The 21,645-nt window shown below is 46.8% G+C and overlaps 3 protein-coding genes across 4 annotated transcripts in view; 2 read left to right on the top strand and 1 right to left on the bottom strand.

Annotated features, from left to right (window-relative positions):
* The window catches only part of LOC311106253 (SH2B adapter protein 2-like), a gene marked incomplete at its 5' end in the record, with an annotated part of 26,452 nt that extends 15,021 nt beyond the window's left edge, over window positions 1–11,431 (top strand). The window contains 3 exons of the mRNA XM_084148547.1: window positions 3,350–3,555; window positions 5,891–6,062; window positions 9,673–11,431. Coding sequence (XP_084004673.1) covers window positions 3,350–3,555; window positions 5,891–6,062; window positions 9,673–10,019 — 725 coding nt within the window. The 3' untranslated portion in view covers window positions 10,020–11,431. The remainder of the gene's footprint in view (window positions 1–3,349; window positions 3,556–5,890; window positions 6,063–9,672) is intronic.
* A 3,366-nt stretch (window positions 11,432–14,797) lies between these two features.
* Window positions 14,798–16,218, bottom strand: LOC311105659 (uncharacterized protein). Its single transcript, XM_084147874.1, has one exon. The coding sequence runs from the start codon at window positions 16,138–16,140 to the stop codon at window positions 14,884–14,886; it is 1,257 nt and encodes a 418-aa protein (XP_084004000.1). The 5' UTR covers window positions 16,141–16,218; the 3' UTR covers window positions 14,798–14,883.
* Window positions 16,219–16,339: 121 nt separating this feature from the next.
* On the top strand, window positions 16,340–21,393 carry LOC311105660 (18S rRNA (guanine-N(7))-methyltransferase-like). Of its 2 annotated transcripts, XR_014610286.1 has the most exons (13): window positions 16,340–16,662; window positions 16,925–16,962; window positions 17,319–17,414; window positions 17,531–17,613; window positions 18,241–18,337; window positions 18,502–18,598; window positions 18,857–18,907; window positions 19,173–19,258; window positions 19,642–19,687; window positions 19,760–19,821; window positions 20,249–20,338; window positions 20,581–20,899; window positions 21,136–21,393. XR_014610286.1 is itself a non-coding variant. In XM_084147875.1 (12 exons), exons 1-12 carry the CDS (start codon window positions 16,615–16,617, stop codon window positions 20,633–20,635), a joined length of 849 nt encoding a protein of 282 aa, XP_084004001.1. In that variant the 5' UTR covers window positions 16,340–16,614; the 3' UTR covers window positions 20,636–21,393. The 2 variants fall into 2 exon arrangements, 1 of the variants encoding a protein (XP_084004001.1); XM_084147875.1 differs by having other exon boundaries at window positions 20,581–21,393.
* The last annotated feature ends 252 nt before the right edge of the window (window positions 21,394–21,645 follow it).

The raw sequence follows: 21,645 nt of genomic DNA, 5'->3' as shown, positions 1-21,645 counted from the left end.
ATTTCTCCAAAAAGTATGATCTTTGTCCCCATGTTCAGTTGCAAACCATAGTCTGGCTTTTTTATGGCGGTTTTGGAGCAGTGGCTTCTTCCTTGCTGAGCAGCCTTTCAGGTTATGTCGATATAGGACTTGTTTTACTGTGGATATAGATACTTTTGTACCTGTTTCCTCCATTATCTTCACAAAGTCATTTGCTGTTGTTCTGGGATTGATTTGCACTTTTCGCACCAAAGTACGTTAATCTCTAGGAGACAGAACGCGTCTCCTTCCTGAGCGGTATGACAGCTGCGTGGTCCCATGGTGTTTATACTTGCATACTATTGTTTGTACAGATGAACGTGGTACCTTCAGGCGTTTGGAAATTGCTCCCAAGGATGAACCAGACTTGTGGAGCTCTACAATTTTTTTTCTGAGGTCTTGGCTGATTTCTTTAGATTTTCCCATGATGTCAAGCAAAGAGGCACTGAGTTTGAAGGTAGGCCTTGAAATACATCCACAGGTACACCTCTAATTGACTCAAATGATGTCAATCAGCCTATCAGAAGCTTCTAAAGCCATGACATCATTTTCTGGAATTTTCCAAGCTGTTTAAAGGCACAGTCAACTTAGTGTATGTAAACTTCCGACCCACTGGAATTGTGATAAAGTGAATTATAAGTGAAATAATCTGTCTGTAAACAATTGTTGGAAAAATGACTTGTGTCATGCACAAAGTAGATGTCCTAACCGACTTGCCAAAACTATAGTTTGTTAACAAGAAATGTGTGGAGTGGTTGAAAAACTAGTTTTAATGACTCCAACCTAAGTGTACGTAAACTTCCAACTTCAACTGTGGATGAACCTACATGGGTAGCCTATTAAAGGAGACTTTTGAAGTGACTGTTTGACAATCAGATGAAAGCATCATGACTGGTTGTGTTTATGCCACAATAAAAGGTTTAAAAGTTAAAAAAAATTAAATTACAAATCTTTACAACTAGGCCCACAGAAATCATATTGAATTCATAGGGACTTTCATATATAATTATATGATTAGGCCCATAAAAAATGTGGGTGCATGAACAAGCGTGTGCACATATAGGAGGTCCCGTACCGGGAATAAATGAATTTTACTTTCACCCCTGGATAAAAGTGTCTGCTTAATGGCATATCATTATTCTATATTAACACATACATACAATAGCAGTCAAATGTTTGGACACACCTACTCATTCAAGGGTTTTTCTTTATTTTTTACTATTTTCTACATTGTATAATAATAGTGAAGAAATCAAAACTATGAAATAACACATATGGAATCATGTAGTAACCAAAAGAGTGTTAACTAAATCTAAATATATTTTATGTTTGAGATTCTTCAAATAGCCATCCTTTGCCTTGATGACAGCTTTGCACACTCTTGGCATTTTCTCAACCGGCTTCATGAGGTAGTCACCTGGAATGAATTTCAATTAACAGATGTGCCTTCTTAAGTTAATTTGTGGAATTTATTTCCTTCTTAATGCGATTGAGCCAATCAGTTGTGTTGTGATAAGGTAGGGGTGGTATACAGAAGATTTGGTAAAAGACCAAGTCTATATTATGGCAAGAACAGCTCAAACAAGCAAAGAGAAACGACAGTCCATCATTACTTTAAGACATTAAGGTCAGTCAATACAGAACATTTCAAGAACTTTGAAAGTTTCTTCAAGTGCAGTCGCAAAACCCATCAAGCGCTATGATGAAACTGGCTCTCATGAGGACCGCAACATGAACGGAAGACCCAGAGTTACCTCTGCTGCACAGGTTAAGTTCATTAGAGTTACCAGCCTCAGAAATTGCAGCTCAAATAAATGCTTCACAGAGTTCAAGTCACAGACAGATCTCAACATCAACTATTCAGAGGGGACTGTGTGAATCAGGCCTTCATGGTTGAATTGCTGCAAAGAAACCACTACTAAAGGACACCAATAAGAAGAAGAGACCTGCTTGGGCCAAGAAACACGAGCAATGGACATTAGACTGATGGAAATGTGTCCTTTGGTCTGGAGTACAAATTGGAGAGTTTGGTTCCGCCGTGGCTTTGTGAGACGCGATGTGGGTGAACGGATGATATCCGCATGTTTATTTCCCACCGTAAAGCATGGAGGAGGAGGTGTTATGGTGTGGGTGTGCTTTGCTGGTGACACTGTCTGTGATTTATTTAGAATTCAAGGCACACTTAACCAGCATGGCTACCACAGCATTCTGCAGCGATACGCCACCCCATCTGGTTTGGGTTTAGTGGGACTATCATTTATTTTTCAACAGGTCAATGACCCAACACACCTCCAGGCTATGTAAGTACTATTTTACCAAGAAGGAGAGTGATTGAGTGCTGCATCAGATGACCTGACCTCCACAATCCCCCGACCTCAACCCAATTGAGATGGTTTGGGATGAGTTGGACGGCAGAGTGAAGGAAAAGCAGCCAACAAGTGCTCAGCATATGTGGGAACTCCTTCAAGACTGTTGGAAAAGCGTTCCAGGTGAAGCTGGTTGAGATAATGCCAAGAGTGTGCAAAGCTGTCAACAAGGCAAAGTGTGGCTACTTTGAAGAATCTACCATCTTTGTTTAGCACTTTTTTGGTTACTACATGATTCCATATGTGTTATTTCATAGTTTTGATGTCTTCACTATTATTCTACAATGTAGAAAATAGTAAAAATAAAGAAAAACCCTTGAATGAGTAGGTGTGTCCAAACTTTTGACTGGTGTATACAGTGTATACAGTCATATCATTATTCTATATTAACACACACATTCGAAAAGTATTCAGACCCCTTGACTTTTTCCACTTTTTGTTACGTTACAGCCTTAATCTAAAATTGATTAAATAGTTTTTTCCCCTCATCAATATACACACAATACCCCATAATGACAAAGCAAAAACAGGTTTTTAGAAATTCTTAGCACATTAAAAATATCACATTTACGTAAGTATTCAGACCCTTTGCTATGAGACTCGAAATTGAGCTCAGGTGCATCCTGTTTCCACTGATCATCCTTGAGATGTTTCTACAACTTGATTAGAGTCCACCTGTGGTAAATTCAATTGATTGGACATTATTTTGGAAAGACACACACCTGTCTAACACACACACGAACACACACACACACACACACACACACATACACACACACACACACACACACACACACACACACACACATACACACACACACACACACACACACACACACACACACACACACACATATATATATATACAGTCATATTATTATTCTGTATTAACACAGATACAGTTAGTTTGAAGAGGTCAGAGGTCAGAGGGGGTGTGGTCTATCCTCTTTTTCTCCTCCCTTTAGGGGTTCCATGTGAGGGGGCAACCGAGACGGAGGCGGACCCCAGCCTGGCAGGCTACCCATGGTTCCACGGGACATTGTCACGCGTACGGGCGGCCCAACTGGTGCTGGCGGGCGGAGCTCGGAGCCACGGGCTGTTTGTGATTCGCCAAAGCGAGACACGGCCGGGGGAGTTCGTCCTCACCTTTAACTTCCAGGGCAAAGCTAAGGTGAGCCAATCACATGCAAGGCAACGCCAAGGTCAGCCAATCCCAGGCTATCTCTTCTTTCTCCCCTTCACATGCACTGATCTTAAATCACAAGATGCCAACTGATGGAAACAGGACAGGATGCCAACAGACTATTTCGAATTTCCCTGTTTAGCCCAGACCATACTATTGATATGGATATTATAGGCATGCAAAGTGTATTGTAGGGTAGGCCAAATCCCAAATTGACCCCTAAGCCCTATGCACTTGTGGAGATCTGAGAGGATTTGATTGGTATAAGCAATATGGTGTAACTTCCACCTAGCCTATCACAGGGCAAGGTGGAGCTATTACCATATTGCTTACACCTGTCAAATCCAGTCAGATCTCTACAAGTGCATAGGGCTTAGGGCTTAGGGGTTGATTTGGGATTGGGTTGTATCCTCTGGTAGAGAGAGGAGTGTTCCTACAAAAACAAAGAGAGTCTCACACTCCATATGTATAAACTCCCAGTAATTTATTAGGTAAAACACCAACATTTCGGCATCACTGTGCCTTCTTCAGGGTGCAGACAGACAGGTCTGTTCCCTTTCCCTCTGGGGCTGCAGACAGACAGGTCTGTTCCCTTTCCCTCTGGGGCTGCAGACAGACAGGTCTGTTCCCTTTCTCTCTGGGGCTGCAGACAGACAGGTCTGTTCCCTTTCCCTCTGGGGCTGCAGACAGACAGGTCTGTTCCCTTTCCCTCTGGGGCTGCAGACAGACAGGTCTGTTCCCTTTCCCTCTGGGGCTGCAGACAGACAGGTCTGTTCCCATGCCCTCTGGGGCTGCAGATAGACAGGTCTGTTCCCATGCCCTCTGGGGCTGCAGACAGACAGGTCTGTTCCCTTTCCCTCTGGGGCTGCAGACAGACAGGTCTGTTCCCTTTCCCTCTGGGGCTGCAGACAGACAGGTCTGTTCCCTTTCCCTCTGGGGCTGCAGACAGACAGGTCTGTTCCCTTTCCCTCTGGGGCTGCAGACAGACAGGTCTGTTCCCATGCCCTCTGGGGCTGCAGACAGACAGGTCTGTTCCCATGCCCTCTGGGGCTGCAGACAGACAGGTCTGTTCCCATGCCCTCTGGGGCTGCAGACAGACAGGTCTGTTCCCATGCCCTCTGGGGCTGCAGACAGACAGGTCTGTTCCCTTTCCCTCTGGGGCTGCAGACAGACAGGTCTGTTCCCATGCCCTCTGGGGCCGCAGGCAGCAGGTCTGTGGCGGTGTGCAGTACAGTACAGGAGGCATGTCACCCTGATGTCCCAATGGTAACGTGATCCCCCAACATCCTGCTGGCCAGTGCTCAGGAAGTCAGGGCTCGTGAACGCCTCCTCTCCTCCTCTCCTCCGGTGTCAGTCTTGGCATTCTGTGGCTTTCCTCCAACAGCTCAGCATTATGTCCTGCTTTCCCCCTCTCTACTCCTCTATCTCTCTCTATATATATATATATATATTAATGTACAGCGTTAGAAGTGAAACTCTACATTGAGTGTACAAAACATTAGGAACACCTGCTCTTTCCCATGACATAGACTGACCAGGTGAATCCAGGTGAAAGCTATGATCCCTTATTGATGTCACCTGTTAAATCCACTTCAATCAGTGTAGATGAAGGAGACATGTTTAAGCCTTGAGACAGTTGAGACATGGATTGTGTCATTCAGAGGGTGAATGGGCAAGACAAAATATTGAAGTGTCTTTGAACAGGGTATGGTAGTACCGGCGCAGTGTGTATCAAGAATGGTCCACCACCCAAAGGACATCCAGCCAACTTGACACAACTGTGGGAGGCATTGGAGTCAACATGGGGCCAGCATCCCTGTGGTCCTCTGTAGCTCAGCTGGTAGAGCACGGCGCTTGTAACGCCAGGGTAGTGGGTTCGATCCCCGGGACCACCCATACACAAAAAAAATGTATGCACGCATGACTGTAAGTCGCTTTGGATAAAAGCGTCTGCTAAATGGAATATTATTATTATTATTATTATTAACGCTTTCGACAACTTGTAGACTCCATGCCCCGACGAATTGAGGCTGTTCTGAGGGGAGGGGCTGCAACTCAATATTAGGAAGGTGTTCCTAATGTTTGGTATACTCAGTGTATATTACTCACAATTCCCTCTGTCTCTCTCTCTCTCTCTCCCCCCCCCCCTCGCCCTCTCCCCTCGCCCTCTCCCCCTCTCCCTCTCTCCTCCCCCCCCTCGCACTCTCCCCCTCCCCCCCCCCTCGCACTCTCCCCTCGCCATCTCCCCCTCTCCCCCCTCTCTCTCCCCTCTCCCTCTCCCTCTCTCCCCCTCTCCCTCTCTCCCCCTCTTTCTTCCCCCCAGCATCTGCGTCTGTCGGTGAATGGTAACGGCCAGTGTCATGTTCATCATCTGTGGTTCCACACCGTGTCAGACATGCTCAGGCACTTCCATGCCCACCCCATCCCTCTGGAGTCAGGGGGCTCCGCTGACATCACACTGCGTTCCTACGTTCAAGTGCAGGGTACCCCCACAGGTACGCCCAACACACACATCAATGGAGGCTGCTGAGGGGAGGACGGCTCATAATAATGGCTGGAACGGAGCGAATGGAAACCATGTGTTTGATGTATTTGATACCATTCCACTATCAAATCAAATGTATTTAAACAGCCCTTTTTTACATCAGCAGATGTCACAAAGTGCTTATACAGAAACCCAGCCTAAAACCCCAAAGAGTGATGTAGAAGCACGAATTCCGCTCCAGCATTACCACGAGCCCATCCTCCCCAATTAAGTTGCCACCAACCTCCTGTGACACATACACCCGCACAGGTACGCCCAACACACCCCCACAGGTACGCCCAACACACCCCCACAGGTACGCCCAACACACCCCCACAGGTACGCCCAACACACCCCCACAGGTACGCCCAACACACCCCCACAGGTACGCCCAACCCACCCCCACAGTTACGCCCAACACACCCCCACAGTTACGCCCAACACCCCCCCACAGGTACGCCCAACACACCCCCACAGGTACGCCCAACACACCCCCACAGGTACGCCCAACACACCCCCACAGGTACGCCCAACCCACCCTCACAGGTACGCCCAACACACCCCAACAGGTACGCCCAACACACCCCCACAGGTATGCCCAACACACCCCCACAGTTACGCCCAACACCCCCCCACAGGTACGCCCAACACACCCCCACAGGTACGCCCAACACACCCCCACAGGTACGCCCAACACACCCCCACAGGTATGCCCAACACACCCCCACAGTTACGCCCAACACCCCCCCACAGGTACGCCCAACACACCCCCACAGGTACGCCCAACACACCCCCACAGGTACGCCCAACACACCCCCACAGGTACGCCCAACACACCCCCACAGGTACGCCCAACACACCCCCACAGGTACGCCCAACACACCCCCACAGGTACGCCCAACACACCCCCACAGGTACGCCCAACACACCCCAACAGGTACGCCCAACACACCCCCACAGGTACGCCCAACACACCCCAACAGGTACGCCCAACACACCCCCACAGGTACGCCCAACACACCCCCACAGGTACGCCCAACACACCCCCACAGGTACGCCCAACACACTCCCACAGGTACGCCCAACACACCCCCACAGGTACGCCCAACACACCCCCACAGGTATGCCCAACACACCCCCACAGGTATGCCCAACCCACACACACATACACCCCTAAACATGAACGTGCACAGCATAGGTTTACATACAGTTGAAGTCGGAAGTTTACGTACACTTAGGATGGAGTCATTAAAACTTGTTTTTCAACCACTCCACAAATGTCTTGTTAACAAACTATCGTTTTGGCAAGTCGATTAGGACATCTACTTTGTGCATGACACATGTAATTTTTCCAACAATTGTTTACAGACAGATTATTTCACTTATAATTCACTGTATCACAATTCCAGTGGGTCAGAAGTTCACATACACTAAGTTGACTGTGCCTTTAAACAGCTTGGAAAATTCCAGAAAATGATGTCATGGCTTTAGAAGCTTCTGATAGGCTAATTGACATATTTTGAGTCAATTGGAGGTGTACCTGTGGATGTATTTCAAGGCCTGCCTTCAAACTCAGTGCCTCTTTGCTTGACATCATGGGAAAATCAAAAGAAATCAGCAAAGACCTCAGAAAAAAATTTGTAGACCTCCACAAGTCTGGTTCATCCTTGGGAGCAATTTCCAAACGCCTGAAGGTACCACATTCATCTGTACAAACAATAGTACGCAAGTATAAACACCATGGGACCACGCAGCCGTCATACCGCTCAGGAAGGAGACGCGTTCTGTCTCCTAGAGATGAACGTACTTTGGTGCGAAAAGTGAAAATCAATCCCAGAACAACAGCAAAGGACCTTGTGAAGATGCTGGAGGAAACAGGTACAATAGTATCTATATCCACAGTAAAACAAGTCCTATATCGACATAACCTGAAAGGCCACTCGGCAAGGAAGAAGCCACTACTCCAAAACCACCATAAAAAAGCCAGACTACGGTTTGCAACTGCACATGGGGACAAATATCATATTTTTTGGAGAAATGTCCTCTGGTCTGATGAAACAAAAATAGAACTGTTTGGCCATAATGACCATTGTTATGTTTGAAGGAAAAAGGGGTTGCTTGCAAGCCGGAGAACACCATCCCAACCGTGAAGCACGGGGGTGGCAGCATCATGCTGTGGGGGTGCTTTGCTGCAGGAGGGACTGGTGCACTTCACAAAATAGATGGCATCATGAGGAAGGAAAATGATGTGGATATATTGAAGCAACATCTCAAGACATCAGTCAGGAAGTTAAAGCTTGGTCGCAAATGGGTCTTCCAAAAGGACAATGACACCAAGCATACTTCCAAAGTTGTGGCAAAATGGCTTAAGGACAACAAAGTCAAGGTATTGGAGTGGCCATCACAAAGCCCTGACCTCAATCCTATAGAAAATCTGTGGGCAGAACTGAAAAAGTGTGTGCGAGCAAGGAGGCCTACAAACCTGACTCAGTTACACCAGCTCTGTCAGGAGGAATGGGCCAAAATTCATCCAACTTATTGTGGGAAGCTTGTGGAAGGCTACCAGAAACGTTTGAACCAAGTTAAACAATTTAAAGGCAATGCTACCAAATACTAATTGAGTGTATGTAACCTTCTGACCCACTGGGAATGTGATGAAAGAAATAAAAGCTGAAATAAATCATTCTCTCTACTATTATTCTGACAATTAACATTCTAAAATAAAGTGGTGATCCTAACTGACCTAAGACAGGGAATGTTTACTATGATTAAATGTCAGGAATTGTGAAAATCTTTAAATGTATTTGGTTAAGGTGTATGTAAACTTCCGACTTCAATAATCAATCTAAAGCTCCAATGTTGAGAATGTCCTTCTAGAAACAGTTTGTCATTTCTGATCAGTTCTGACTGCATGTATCACAGCCCCTGGGTAGCTCAATCTGACTCTCGTTATTGAAGATGACAGTCTTGTAAATCGCTTGAAAAAAAACAGCAACCTTTCAGTTGGATGACCTCACAGACAGATTGATGTTTTCCTCAGTCTTAAAGGTTTTAACTACAGGTTAGTCCTTAGACTGAGGAAGCCAACACAGAAACCCAGTGTACTTGTCCTGTCCCCCCTCCCACCTCCCCCCCACACCTGGCAGGGGATGAATGCACTCCTGTGCAGGGGAGACAGGGGGGAGACAGGGGAGAGAGGGAGGGAGACAGCGGAGAGAGAGAGCGAGGGGGTGATTATACCACAGGGTTTTTGCATGCAGGACCAGGCCCCGACACTCACAAAGAGACCCTCTGTTTCCCCTGGGCCCTGGGCCTGCACACACACAGTGAGTGGGTTGTTGATGCAGTGTGTAAAAGGCTTCATTGATACACACTGCTCAGCCTTGTCTTGATCAGTGTCACTGCAATTGTTGTTGTTGTTGTCCCACCAAGAGAGGTGATCGTATAGGAGGAGGTCAACACTTGATCTTTGGCATTTTAATGAAAGATATGTTCATAAAATGAACTGTATCAGGCCTCTAAACACTCTGCTCTTTTTCTTACAGACAGATATCCCGTCTCTCTCTATTGCTCTCACACAGATGTGACCGTGCCTCAGCTCCCCACCCCACCCAGGGACCAAGGCTGCCGGACTGACCCAGCCCAGCCAACCCTTCACCTCCCTGGGGTCTCACAGCCGGCGGCGCCCCCCTCCGACACCCCGCTCTCCTCCAGCTCCTCATCCTCACCCACCGCCCTTCCTTCCCTCTCCCGTGGTGAGCCAGGCAGCGGAGGAGGAGGAGGAGGAGGAGGAGGAGGGGGGCTGGTTAGCAGGAGCAACAGCTCCGAACGTCTGTTAGATCCCTCTAGTGGTGCCTCAGAGGACTACCAAGACACAGACGGAACACGCAGGGCCAGAGCTGTGGAGAACCAGTACTCCTTCTACTGAGACTGGGCCCAACCAAACCGGAAGCTCTCATTGGCTGAGACACAGGAAGTGCAGGGATTTGGACTCAATAGGTGAAAGGTCGTGGATGGCTGGGGAGTGCTGTGGATGGACATGGATCACTCATTATCTTGTTTATTTGCTTGTTTCTTTTTCCTGTTTCTCCAACGTGACAAGGAAGCATATTAGACTGTATGCCAGTCCGTGTCCAGTTAGCCCTTGGCTCTTTGGCCACCCTCATCATCAGCTGACATTAAAGATATGAAGAAAACTGATGATTTAATCTTGAGTGTGAGGAGAGAGATGAGAGAGAGGGAGGGAGGGATGGAGAAGGAGAGAGAAAGGAAGTAGTCCAGTGGAGGTTTTGATTCACTTATCCAGACCACTTCCTGTCCACCCAACCCACAGTTCCCTAGCAACAAAGCCTCTGTCGCCGCCCTGCTAAGTGATCAAGAGCTGAAGCGACCCTAAATAAATGGTTTTCCTCCCCAGGCCCTCCTGAGCATAGCACTGTTTGTGAAGCTGCTTCTAGTCTGTCCCGGATATCCTCACTGTCCCCAAGGGGAGTTACAAGTACAACGCACTTTCCTCTCCTATAGCTTTGCAAAAAAATGAATGGGAACATCAGTATAGTAATGGGTGTGTTAGTGTTATCTGAGAGATGGATATTTTCTTAGTGTACAGCCAAAAGATCCTAGTGCCTGTCAGTTACAAAGGAAATTTGACCATATGATATGACGTGACTGATCGGCCGTCTCATTGGTAGTGGCGGTGATGATCTCAGTTCAGAGTGATAAAACACGCAGGGTTGGGGTCAATTCTATTGAAATTCCAGTCAATTCCGAAAGTAAACAAAATCCCAATTCCAAGTTGTCCACTTGAAAAGCATTAAAGAGAATTGGAATTGGAAGTCCGGTGTACTTCCTGAATTGACTGGAATTTAAATGGATTTGACCTCAACCCTGAAAACATGATCCACAGCTCCGACTACCAGAAGACTGCTCCACATTCCCACTCACACATCAACATGGTGCAGCCTGGCTAACCCCTATGGGTTTGACTAACCTCGGGTGTGATGTACAGCCTGAAGCCCTATGTTTGTGATGTTTGATGTGCTGCGGTAGTGTTTCCTAAACCTGGTCCTGGACCGCCCCTTTGTGTGATGGTTTTTCTGTCCAAGGTATCATATCATTCATTTTCCAAAGGACAGACACCTGAAGACTTGGCTCATTTTAAAGAACTGGTTGATTGTGGAATTAGAATTCAGGAAAACCAGCAGAAACAGGGGGACTTGATGACCATAGTTTGGGGGACTTGATGACCATAGTTTGGGGGACTTGATGACCATAGTTTGGGGGACTTGATGACCATAGTTTGGGGGACTTGATGACCAGTTTGGGGGACTTGATGACCAGTTTGGGGGACTTGATGACCAGTTTGGGGGACTTGATGACCAGTTTGGGGGACTTGATGACCAGTTTGGGGGACTTGATGACCAGTTTAGGGGACTTGATGACCATAGTTTGGGGGACTTGATGACCATAGTTTGGGGGACTTGATGACCATAGTTTGGGGGACTTGATGACCAGTTTGGGGGACTTGATGACCATAGTTTGGGGGACTTGATGACCATAGTTTGGGGGACTTGATGACCATAGTTTGGGGGACTTGATGACCAGTTTAGGGGACTTGATGACCATAGTTTGGGGGACTTGATGACCATAGTTTGGGGGACTTGATGACCAGTTTGGGGGACTTGATGACCATAGTTTGGGGGACTTGATGACCAGTTTAGGGGACTTGATGACCATAGTTTGGGGGACTTGATGACCAGTTTGGGGGACTTGATGACCATAGTTTGGGGGACTTGATGACCATAGTTTGGGGGACTTGATGACCATAGTTTGGGGGACTTGATGACCAGTTTCGGGGACTTGATGACCAGTTTCGGGGACTTGATGTCCATAGTTTGGGGGACTTGATGACCAGTTTGGGGGACTTGATGACCATAGTTTGGGGGACTTGATGACCATAGTTTGGGGGACGTAGTGACCATAGTTTGGGGGACTTGATGACCAGTTTGGGGGACTTGATGACCATAGTTTGGGGGACTTGATGACCAATTTGGGGGACTTGATGACCATAGTTTGGGGGACTTGATGACCATAGTTTGGGGGACGTAGTGACCATAGTTTGGGGGACTTGATGACCATAGTTTGGGGGACTTGATGACCAATTTGGGGGACTTGATGACCATAGTTTGGGGGACTTGATGACCAGTTTGGGGGACTTGATGACCATAGTTTGGGGGACTTGATGACCATAGTTTGGGGGACTTGATGACCATAGTTTGGGGGACGTAGTGACCATAGTTTGGGGGACGTAGTGACCATAGTTTGGGGGACTTGATGACCATAGTTTGGGGGACTTGATGACCAGTTTGGGGGACTTGATGACCATAGTTTGGGGGACTTGATGACCATAGTTTGGGGGACTTGATGACCATAGTTTGGGAGACGTAGTGACCATAGTTTGGGGGACGTAGTGACCATAGTTTGGGGGACTTGATGACCAGTTTGGGAGACTTGATGACCATAGTTTGGGGGACGTAGTGACCATAGTTTGGGGGACTTGATGACCATAGTTTGGGAGACGTAGTGACCATAGTTTGGGGGACTTGATGACCATAGTTTGGGGGACGTAGTGCTACGTAATGGCACCGCTGCATTATTGTGTGTGCGGCCTGCTGGTGAACTCCAGGGGGAGGGACCTATAGCTGTACAGGTGGTCTGGTGGTAGCCCCCAGATGGCCATGCTGAATCGTCAATAGGTTATTATTGAAATAGCATTTCTAATTAGAAAATGCTGTACTTCCGTCCTCTATAAAAAATATATTTAAAAAAAAATAAGCCATTTAGCAGACGCTTTTATCCAAAGCGACTTACAGTCATGCGTGCATACATTTTTTGTGTATGGGTGGTCCCGGGGATCGAACCCACTACCTTGGCGTTACAAGCGCCGTGCTCTACCAGCTGAGCTACAGAGGACATATGGTGACAACGACCGTTGCCCTATGGCAGACTAACAGACACCGACAGGCGGGGGAATGCAGGGGGCAGTTCATGACGGTACATGTGCCAATTAAAATCGTATTTTTCCAAGAGTATTTGTTCCTCAGCCGTTGTAAATTACATTTTCCTATCAAGTCTTATTGATGTCATTCTTCATTCTTCTCAGTGAGATCCCTCAGTGCAACCAGTCAGTTCACGCCAGACCTGTTCACATATCAGGGGCTAGGGCCAGAGTGATGTGTCCTCTTTATTTCTTAACATTTAATGCTGATTTCTGTTGTCTGGCTGAGTTTTGAAGAGTCTGTGAAATTTTGTACAAAGTGATGTACTTGACATAATACTTTATATTTCTGTGAATAAAACATGTGAGCAAACTGTTACAATGGCCCTGTCATGTCTTCTGTTTCTAAGCAACCCACAGGACACTTGATCTAGCGCCAACCCTGATCACAACACAACATATTGAATTGAACACTGCTCAGTAATAAGTCCATGAGAAAAGTATTTGCTTTTACTGATGGAGAACAGAGCCCTCTAGTGGACAAAAGGCTGTGCTTGTTGACGGGTCTCCTAGGTAGACGGGTTGCCCCTTCACATTAACAATGTTCCAGCATACACTAGTCTGGGCTTTCAGCACAGGGGGTTGGTGAGAACGGGGTCGTGGTAATGGTGACACCTTAACTGGGGAGAACGGGGTCGTGGTAATGGCTGGAGCAGGAATGAGTGAAATTCTATCAAATACATCAAACACACTGCTCTGATCATTTAATATGCGTGTGAAGGAGGCATAATTTAGCAGCAGCTCTGAACAGGAACTAAACAGCAGCCGCCACAGTTTAACAGCAACCATGGCAGTCATTGGCCGTGTTCGAGAACATCAAAACAGCATGCATCATGGGTATATTGTGACTGATCTACAAATAATATTGAGTAGTTATTTAAGACGCAAGGTGATTTGTAGATCAGTCAGTCTCGACTTTAAAATTGTCTGCAATTTGGAACATGCCCATTATAAACTCTGACTGAACCCATAGAAGCAGTTATGAAGTCATCATCCGAGACCTCTAAAAGCAACCACAATTCAATCCAGTTATGTCATGATAATTGACTATATTATTATAATCCAGTTGTGTCATGATAATTGACTATATTATTATAATCTTGTTGTTCTTGTATATAAAGTAACTGTTCTGTACTCCGTCATGTATTTTATGAAACACTTCAAGCAACCACCTGTCTAAAAACAGAACCTCAACAGGCCAGCAGGGACAGGTTGGTTTATTTCTATTTCAGGACCTGGTGATACTGAAGAAGATGACCCCTGACCCCTCCCATGGCCAACAGCACCCCTACAGTCAGGACCTGGTGAAACTGAAGAAGATTACCCCTGACTCCTTCCATGGCCAACAGCACCCCTACAGTCAGAACCTGGTGATATTGAAGAAGATGACTCCTCCCATGGCCAACAGCACCCCTACAGTCAGGACCTGGTGATACTGAAGAAGATGACCCCTGACTCCTCCCATGGCCAACAGCACCCCTACAGTCAGGACCGGGTGATACTGAAGAAGATGACCCCTGACTCCTCCCATGGTCAACAGCACCCCTACAGTCAGGACCTGGTGATAGTGAAGAAGATGACCCCTCCCATGGCCAACAGCACCCCTACAGTCAGGACCTGGTGAAACTGAAGAAGATTACCCCTGACTCCTTCCATGGCCAACAGCACCCCTACAGTCAGGACCTGGTGATACTGAAGAAGATGACTCCTCCCATGGCTAACAGCACCCCTACAGTCAGGACCTGGTGATACTGAAGAAGATGACTCCTCCCATGGCCAACAGCACCCCTACAGTCATCTCCAACATCTTCCCCAGCTTCCACTGCTTATAATCCTGCTGCTGTTTCTGCTGGTAATGGGCCTTTCTGGCCCTCAGCTCCTTCTCCCTCAGCAGCTGCTCTCCATAGTGAGCCTGGAAGAAGGCATCAAAGTCAAACATGGCCTTCCCTCCAACGTTGGAGAACCGCCGGGACCTCTGCTGTTGTTGATACTGCTGTGGGCCAGAGGCTCTGGTGCTGGAGGTGGACTCCCGTTCCGAGGGTCTCCCGGCCGCCTGGATGTCTGACCCACTGAGGATGCCGCGGTCGTACTTCCTCCTCAGGGCCATGCTCCCCAGCACGCTATAGGCCTCGCTGATCTCAGAGAAACGCTGGGTGGCCTCCTCGTTGTCGGGGTTCTTGTCTGGGTGGTAGATGAACGACTGCTTGTAGTAGGCTGTCTTTATTTGGGATTGGGTGGCGCTCGGGGACACTTGGAGGACGTCATAGTAGGCTGTTCTGCTCCTGTGAAGAGGCGGGATGTCTGACTTGTTGTTTTTGTTGTAAGCCCGGGTGGAGTGCAGGAGATTTGGGTGAGGTCTAAACCAGCCTGACTGCTGCTCTGCCAGGTTGAGCATGACCGTGCTGAATGCTCGGAGCTGCTGAGGTGACCCAAAGGTTTCAGGGTGAAAGCTGGCCATGACATCGCCTCTGCTATTCCAACACATCATCCTGTGCACTGTTACTAGGTTACCCTGGGACAGAGGCTGTACACTGGGCCACAGGTACAAAGGTGACTGTCTGAGCTCACTATCCTGAACAGTTGCTAATTTGATAGCGGGTTTAGCTTCAATGTCTAATAAAAACAAATCACAACTTGACCAAACTTGAGGTAATGTCCCATACCCCAGCCTGTTCTCATGTTTTAGGCTAGAAAGTATTTGATCAATGTGCTCTACCTCCGTGCATTCCTGGGCCTTCTCTTTTAGGTTTTTACTTTCAGGTTCCCAGGAACTTGCCTGACTGTCCCTTGTTGACACCGGCTGACATTCGTAAATCCCTTGGCCGGTTACCTTGGCTTTACAGGTTCTGGCTCCAAGTATAGAGGTTGCTGCTACTACTGACATCGTTCCGTGTCGTTGACCTTCGGCGCTGGGGAGGGCGTGAGTCGGTGCGTTTCTGATAGTTGAAAATCTGTACACTCCGCTCCCCAACCTCCGACTGACCTCCGCCATTCTCCCGTATCAGCAGGTACAGCAGCCATTGACAAATAACAGAAGCGAAGAAGACAGAGGTGGGATCCGGTTAAATGTATAGCAGACCAATGAGAGAAGATGTAAATGGGATGTGGTCACAAAAACGTATTCTGTCATCCAATCATATACGAGGAATTGAGGCTTGAACGTTATCAAATATCGCCTCTTCCTCTCTGATGTTATGTAAAGAATTTGCGATAGTCTTGTGCAACTTAATTTTTCCTATGCTTTAAAATTGTGTTTAGATATGAATTTAATTCAATAGGTCGTTTTGGTTGCTGAAATAATTTCTGATAGTATTTTTTATTTTCAACTGTGCGCCTTTCATGTCGCAGAAATTCTACGTCACACTTACATGTGGAGCCTCAGCTGTAGCCAGACATCATAACAACTTTTAAGCTGTTTGGTTTAAATCGATCATTCTTTGATATTTTGTAGCAAACAAAATTAAACATGTCCTCAAGTTGTCGAAGACCCGAGCATATGGCCCCGCCTGAAATGGTTAGTATGATATTTTCCTCTTAAAAAAAAAAAAGACAGACAATGAGAGCTAGCTAACGTTAGCTAGCTGCCTGGTTAACCGTTAACTGTAAGAAAACTAACGTTTGCTAAGTTAGTTAGTGATCTGCTCCCAAATACATACCTACCAAGTGACTGGTTATCTGTCAAGTTCATTATGTGAACTACATTTCCCCGACACATCTTGTCTTTACCTGCACACTGCACTTAACTTCTTGTGTTTTGATTTCTACTCATTCTGCAGTTCTACAACGAAGAGGAGGCCAAGAAATATTCTCAGAAGTGAGTCCTGAGTTTGACAATGACCTCTTATGGGCTGCGCAATATGAATCACTGTGTTTGAATACAAATCGTTTCATTTACATAATGACAAGAGGCTGTCCTTGATGGAATATGTTTGAGACATAGTATAATGTAATTTTACATTTACATTTAAGTCATTTAGCAGACGCTCTTATCCAGAGCGACTTACAGTTAGTGAGTGCATACATTTTTCATACTGGCCCCCCCGTGGGAATCGAACCCACAACCCTGGCGTTGCAAGCGCCATGTTCTACCAACTGAGCTACAGGAGGTAGTAATATGATTGAAGGTAGCTAAGTAATCAACAGTTCAATAATTTACCAATTGATTTCCAGTTCTCGGATGATTGAGATCCAGAGCCAGATGTCCGAGAGAGCTGTGGAGCTGCTGAACCTGCCCGAGGACCAGTCCTGTTTCCTGCTAGATGTGGGGTATGTGTACCAGGGACGTCTGAGGGCTCTCATCTATGTAATAGGTCTGGGTAGGAGAACAAAACAACATCAAAGCTACTTCAGACTGAGTGTGTATATAACTTCGCCCCATCCAGGTGTGGCTCGGGGCTAAGTGGGGACTACCTGTCAGAGGAGGGACATTGCTGGGTTGGAGTGGACATCAGCACAGCCATGTTGGGTGAGTGTGGTTGGAGTGGACATCAGCACAGCCGTGTTGGGTGAGTGTGATGAGTGGACATCAGCACAGCCGTGTTGGGTGAGTGTGGTTGGAGTGGACATCAGCACAGCCGTGTTGGGTGAGTGTGGTTGAGTGGACATCAGCACAGCCGTGTTGGGTGAGTGTGGTTGGAGTGGACATCAGCACAGCCGTGTTGGGTGAGTGTGGTTGAGTGGACATCAGCACAGCCGTGTTGGGTGAGTGTGGTTGAGTGGACATCAGCACAGCCATGTTGGGTGAGTGTGGTTGAGTGGACATCAGCACAGCCATGTTGGGTGAGTGTGGTTGGAGTGGACATCAGCACAGCCATGTTGGGTGAGTGTGGTTGGAGTGGACATCAGCACAGCCATGTTGGGTGAGTGTGGTTGGAGTGGACATCAGCACAGCCATGTTGGGTGAGTGTGGTTGAGTGGACATCAGAACAGCCATGTTGGGTGAGTGTGGTTGGTGTCATTCCTGATGCAAAAATATTGCATTCATATTTAGAGATGGATCAGCCATCCTAATCCATGGATCAGCAACCTGAAAAATACCAGTCAATATTTATTTGTTGTGATCCGCTGTTGACCAGTGCTGTGTCCTCTCTAGATGTAGCGCTGGATCGGGAGGTCGAGGGAGACGTTGTGTTGGGGGATATGGGTGAGGGGATGCCCTTCAGGCCTGGGACCTTTGATGGCTGCATCAGGTAAATACCTTGTCCTCCCTGTCCTGTAAGAGATACCTGAGTTCTCTACTGACAAATTAGTATTGATGGACTTGTCAAGACTGAGTTAGTAATGTATCTCTCCTTCTCTTTCAACCTATCACCTGTCTGTGTCCTCCCCTACCTCTCTTTGTCTCATCCCTCAGTATTTCTGCTCTCCAATGGCTCTGCAATGCTGACAAAAAGACCCACAGCCCCCCCAAGAGGCTCTACACCTTCTTCAGTACGCTCTACTCCTCCCTGGTGAGATCCCTAGGGACCTCAGTCCAATCTAACCACTACTCCTCCCTGGTGAGATCCCTAGGGACCTCAGTCCAATCTAACCACTACTACTCCCTGGTGAGATCCCTGGGGACCTCGGTCCAATCTAACCACTACTACTCCCTGGTGAGATCCCTAGGGACCTCAGTCCAATCTAACCACTACTCCTCCCTGGTGAGATCCCTGGGGACCTCAGTCCAATCTAACCACTACTATGTTTTTGTCCCATATCTTTTTTAGTCAAGAGGAGCCCGTGCAGTGTTTCAGCTTTACCCAGAGAACTCTGAGCAGGTACAGTGATATTAAAATTGTTTATTAAAGTTTGTCTGCACAGAAACATGCCGACACACTCGGTGACACCTGATTGCCACTCCTGATCTGACCAGCAGTTGCTCCGCCTTCTATTTATTTATATTTATGCTAAATGTTATTCTGTTTTATTACACCTTTACTACTTCTGTTTACTGTAGTTATTATTGAGAGGTGAACCTGCCAGTCAGCGTTTCAGTGTACTGTGTATCCTGTGTAAATGAATAATAGACTTGACTGTGTGTAGCTGGAGCTGATTACGTCCCAGGCCATGAAGGCAGGCTTCAGTGGAGGCATGGTAGTGGACTATCCCAACAGCACCAAGGCCAAAAAGTGAGTCGTCGTCCGTCCCCCCGCCCCCAAGCGGCCCAACCTGGATTTGTAGCCACCATAGAAATATAACCTATAGAACGGGCCTCTCCATTTTAAGTCAATGATGGCATAATGATAGATTGTATTTCTATGGTAATCACTTGGAGGTCATACTAGAAAAACACACACACAAAAACATGTATTTCTGGCACGAACTCTCACAATTGTCTTCCTACCGTCACCGACTGCTGGGAACTACTTTATTGAGGAACGGTTTTACTTACTATGATATGTGGTTGTCCCACCTAGCTACCTTAAGATGAATGCACTAACTGTAAGTCGCTCTGGAAAAGAGTGTCTGCTAAATGACCAAAACTGACATCCTTCTCTGATTTCCCCATCAGGTTCTTCCTGTGTCTGTTCGCTGGGTTTTCAGGAACCCTACCCAAGGTGAGGAAGAGAGTAGGAGTTCATTTGGAGACTTGTCTTGAATGCTGATGGTTTGTGGTCCCTCTGTTTCAGGGGCTGGGGTCAGAGACAGTGGACAGGGGTGTCCCAAATCAAGTCCAGTTCACAGGACAGAGGTAAAGAAATAACATCCTCAACTTTAGAAATGTTCTAATTATTAATTACCACCATTATGTTAATGGTAAGACTTAATCAAAGTATTAGCATAGTTGGGTAGATCTTCTCATCAGGTCAGTGCAGGCTCATATTTTCGGTGGCTCGACTGGGTAAGACACTTAAGCGGGGGTGGTCCTGTGTGTTTGCGAGACAGAGGTCCTGGGTTGGAGCCTTGGTATGAGCCAAATCAGGAGGAAGTGGTACTGGCTTAGCAAGCAGCGTGACGTCCTTTACAATGACACTGATCACGTCTACTGTCACAGGACATAGAGCAGATCAAAGATGAAATATGTATTTGGTAAAAAATAACTACAGATTGATTAGCGCTGAGTGTCTCAATCCCTTCCTGTGTCTGCTGGTGATGATTTCCTGTTTGTCTTGGTGAAGATCTCGCTTTAAGAACATGAAGGGCAAGTCTGCAAAGAAGGGAAAAGACTGGATCCTGGAGAAGAAGGAGAGGAGGAGAAGACAGGGCAGGTATGTACCCCTCTGACTACACTGTCTCATTGGGCAGTGATCCTGATCCAGTCTACGGTCTCATTGGGCAGTGATCCTGATCCAGTCTTCTGTCTCATTGGGCAGTGATCTTGATCCAGTACAGGTCAACCATTTGTACCATGCATATAGCTTCCAACCCCATTTGGACGAAGCCATTAGGCTCTGTAACAGAAAGGCTTGTCTCTTACCGTCTTCCCTCTGTGGTGTGGTTTGTCTCTCAGGGAGGTCCGAGCTGACACCAAGTACACTGCCCGGCAGAGAAGGCCTCACTTCTAAACCCCAGTCAGTCCTGTGTGTTCCGGCCTGGAGATTCACCCTCGTGGAGTAGGCTGTCCTGTGTGACCAGAGGAGCTGTGACTGGCAAGATTTAGACTCACACCTCAATGGACTCAAATCAAGTCCTACTCGCTTAGAAACGGGCGGATTAAAATAAAATAAAATCCATTTAGAAATGGACTGTTGTTTTCTTCCAGGAGTTGTCGATCAATGGAATGGAAATTAATTAATATACATTTATTTATGCGATTCCCACCCCTGTTGGTGACTGCCACTTGAAGTTATGTTCATATAGTGGTTACCTAGACTGGTTGCTAGTCTTTGTTTAGCTATAACATTCCTAGAGAGGGGCCAGTTTCTGTACTTTCCACTCCTTGTGGTGTCATGTGCCACAGGAGCACAAGGAGTGGAAAGTTATAGCTAAACAGAGAATGGACACCAGTCTAGTGCTTATCTGGTTGTGGTCCCAATCCTCTGGACAGAAACTGGCCCCTCTCTAGGACATGGTCCCAATCCTCTGGACAGAAACTGGCCCCTCTCTAGGACATGGTCTGATAGACAACAACAAATGGACAGCAAATAAAATAAATGGCCCTCTCTGATCTTGGATCCATTTCTTCTGGACTATATAATTCCCCCTCAAGCAGCATATTATTTTTTAAAGCTGTAATATGTAACTTTTTGGGCAACTAACCAAATTCACATAGAAATGTGAGTTATAGATCTGTCATTCTCATTGAAAGCAAGTCTAAGAAGCAGATCTGTTCTGTGTGCGTTATTTCTATACTTCCCGTTCTTAAGTTTTATTTTTGCGTCTTTTACTTTTGGTTTTGTAAACCAGCTTCAAACAGCTGAAAATACAATATTTTTGGTTATGGAAAATATATTTCACAGCGGTTTAGATGGTACAATGATTTTCTACACTATACTTGCTTGTTTTGTCACATAAACTGAAATTAGGCAAAATATTAGAATTTTTGCAACCAGGAAATGGCGGAGCGATTTCTGCA

The sequence above is a fragment of the Coregonus lavaretus genome (genome assembly GCF_964263955.1).
Source record: "Coregonus lavaretus genome assembly, chromosome: 30".
Classification (NCBI taxonomy): Eukaryota; Metazoa; Chordata; class Actinopteri; order Salmoniformes; family Salmonidae; genus Coregonus; species Coregonus lavaretus.
The sequence above is the reverse complement of the archived record's forward strand: the minus strand, read 5'-3'. Positions and strand labels throughout refer to the sequence as shown.

Bases quoted from the DNA above. Each gene is read 5' to 3' on its own strand.
- LOC311105659 (XM_084147874.1), bottom strand. From the start codon at position 16,140: ATGGCGGAGGTCAGTCGGAGGTTGGGGAGCGGAGTGTACAGATTTTCA.
- LOC311105660 (XM_084147875.1), top strand. From the start codon at position 16,615: ATGTCCTCAAGTTGTCGAAGACCCGAGCATATGGCCCCGCCTGAAATG. The intron at 17,614-18,240 runs GTGAGTGTGGTT...TGTCCTCTCTAG, and splicing joins CATCAGCACAGCCATGTTGG to ATGTAGCGCTGGATCGGGAG. The intron at 18,338-18,501 runs GTAAATACCTTG...CTCATCCCTCAG, and splicing joins ACCTTTGATGGCTGCATCAG to TATTTCTGCTCTCCAATGGC.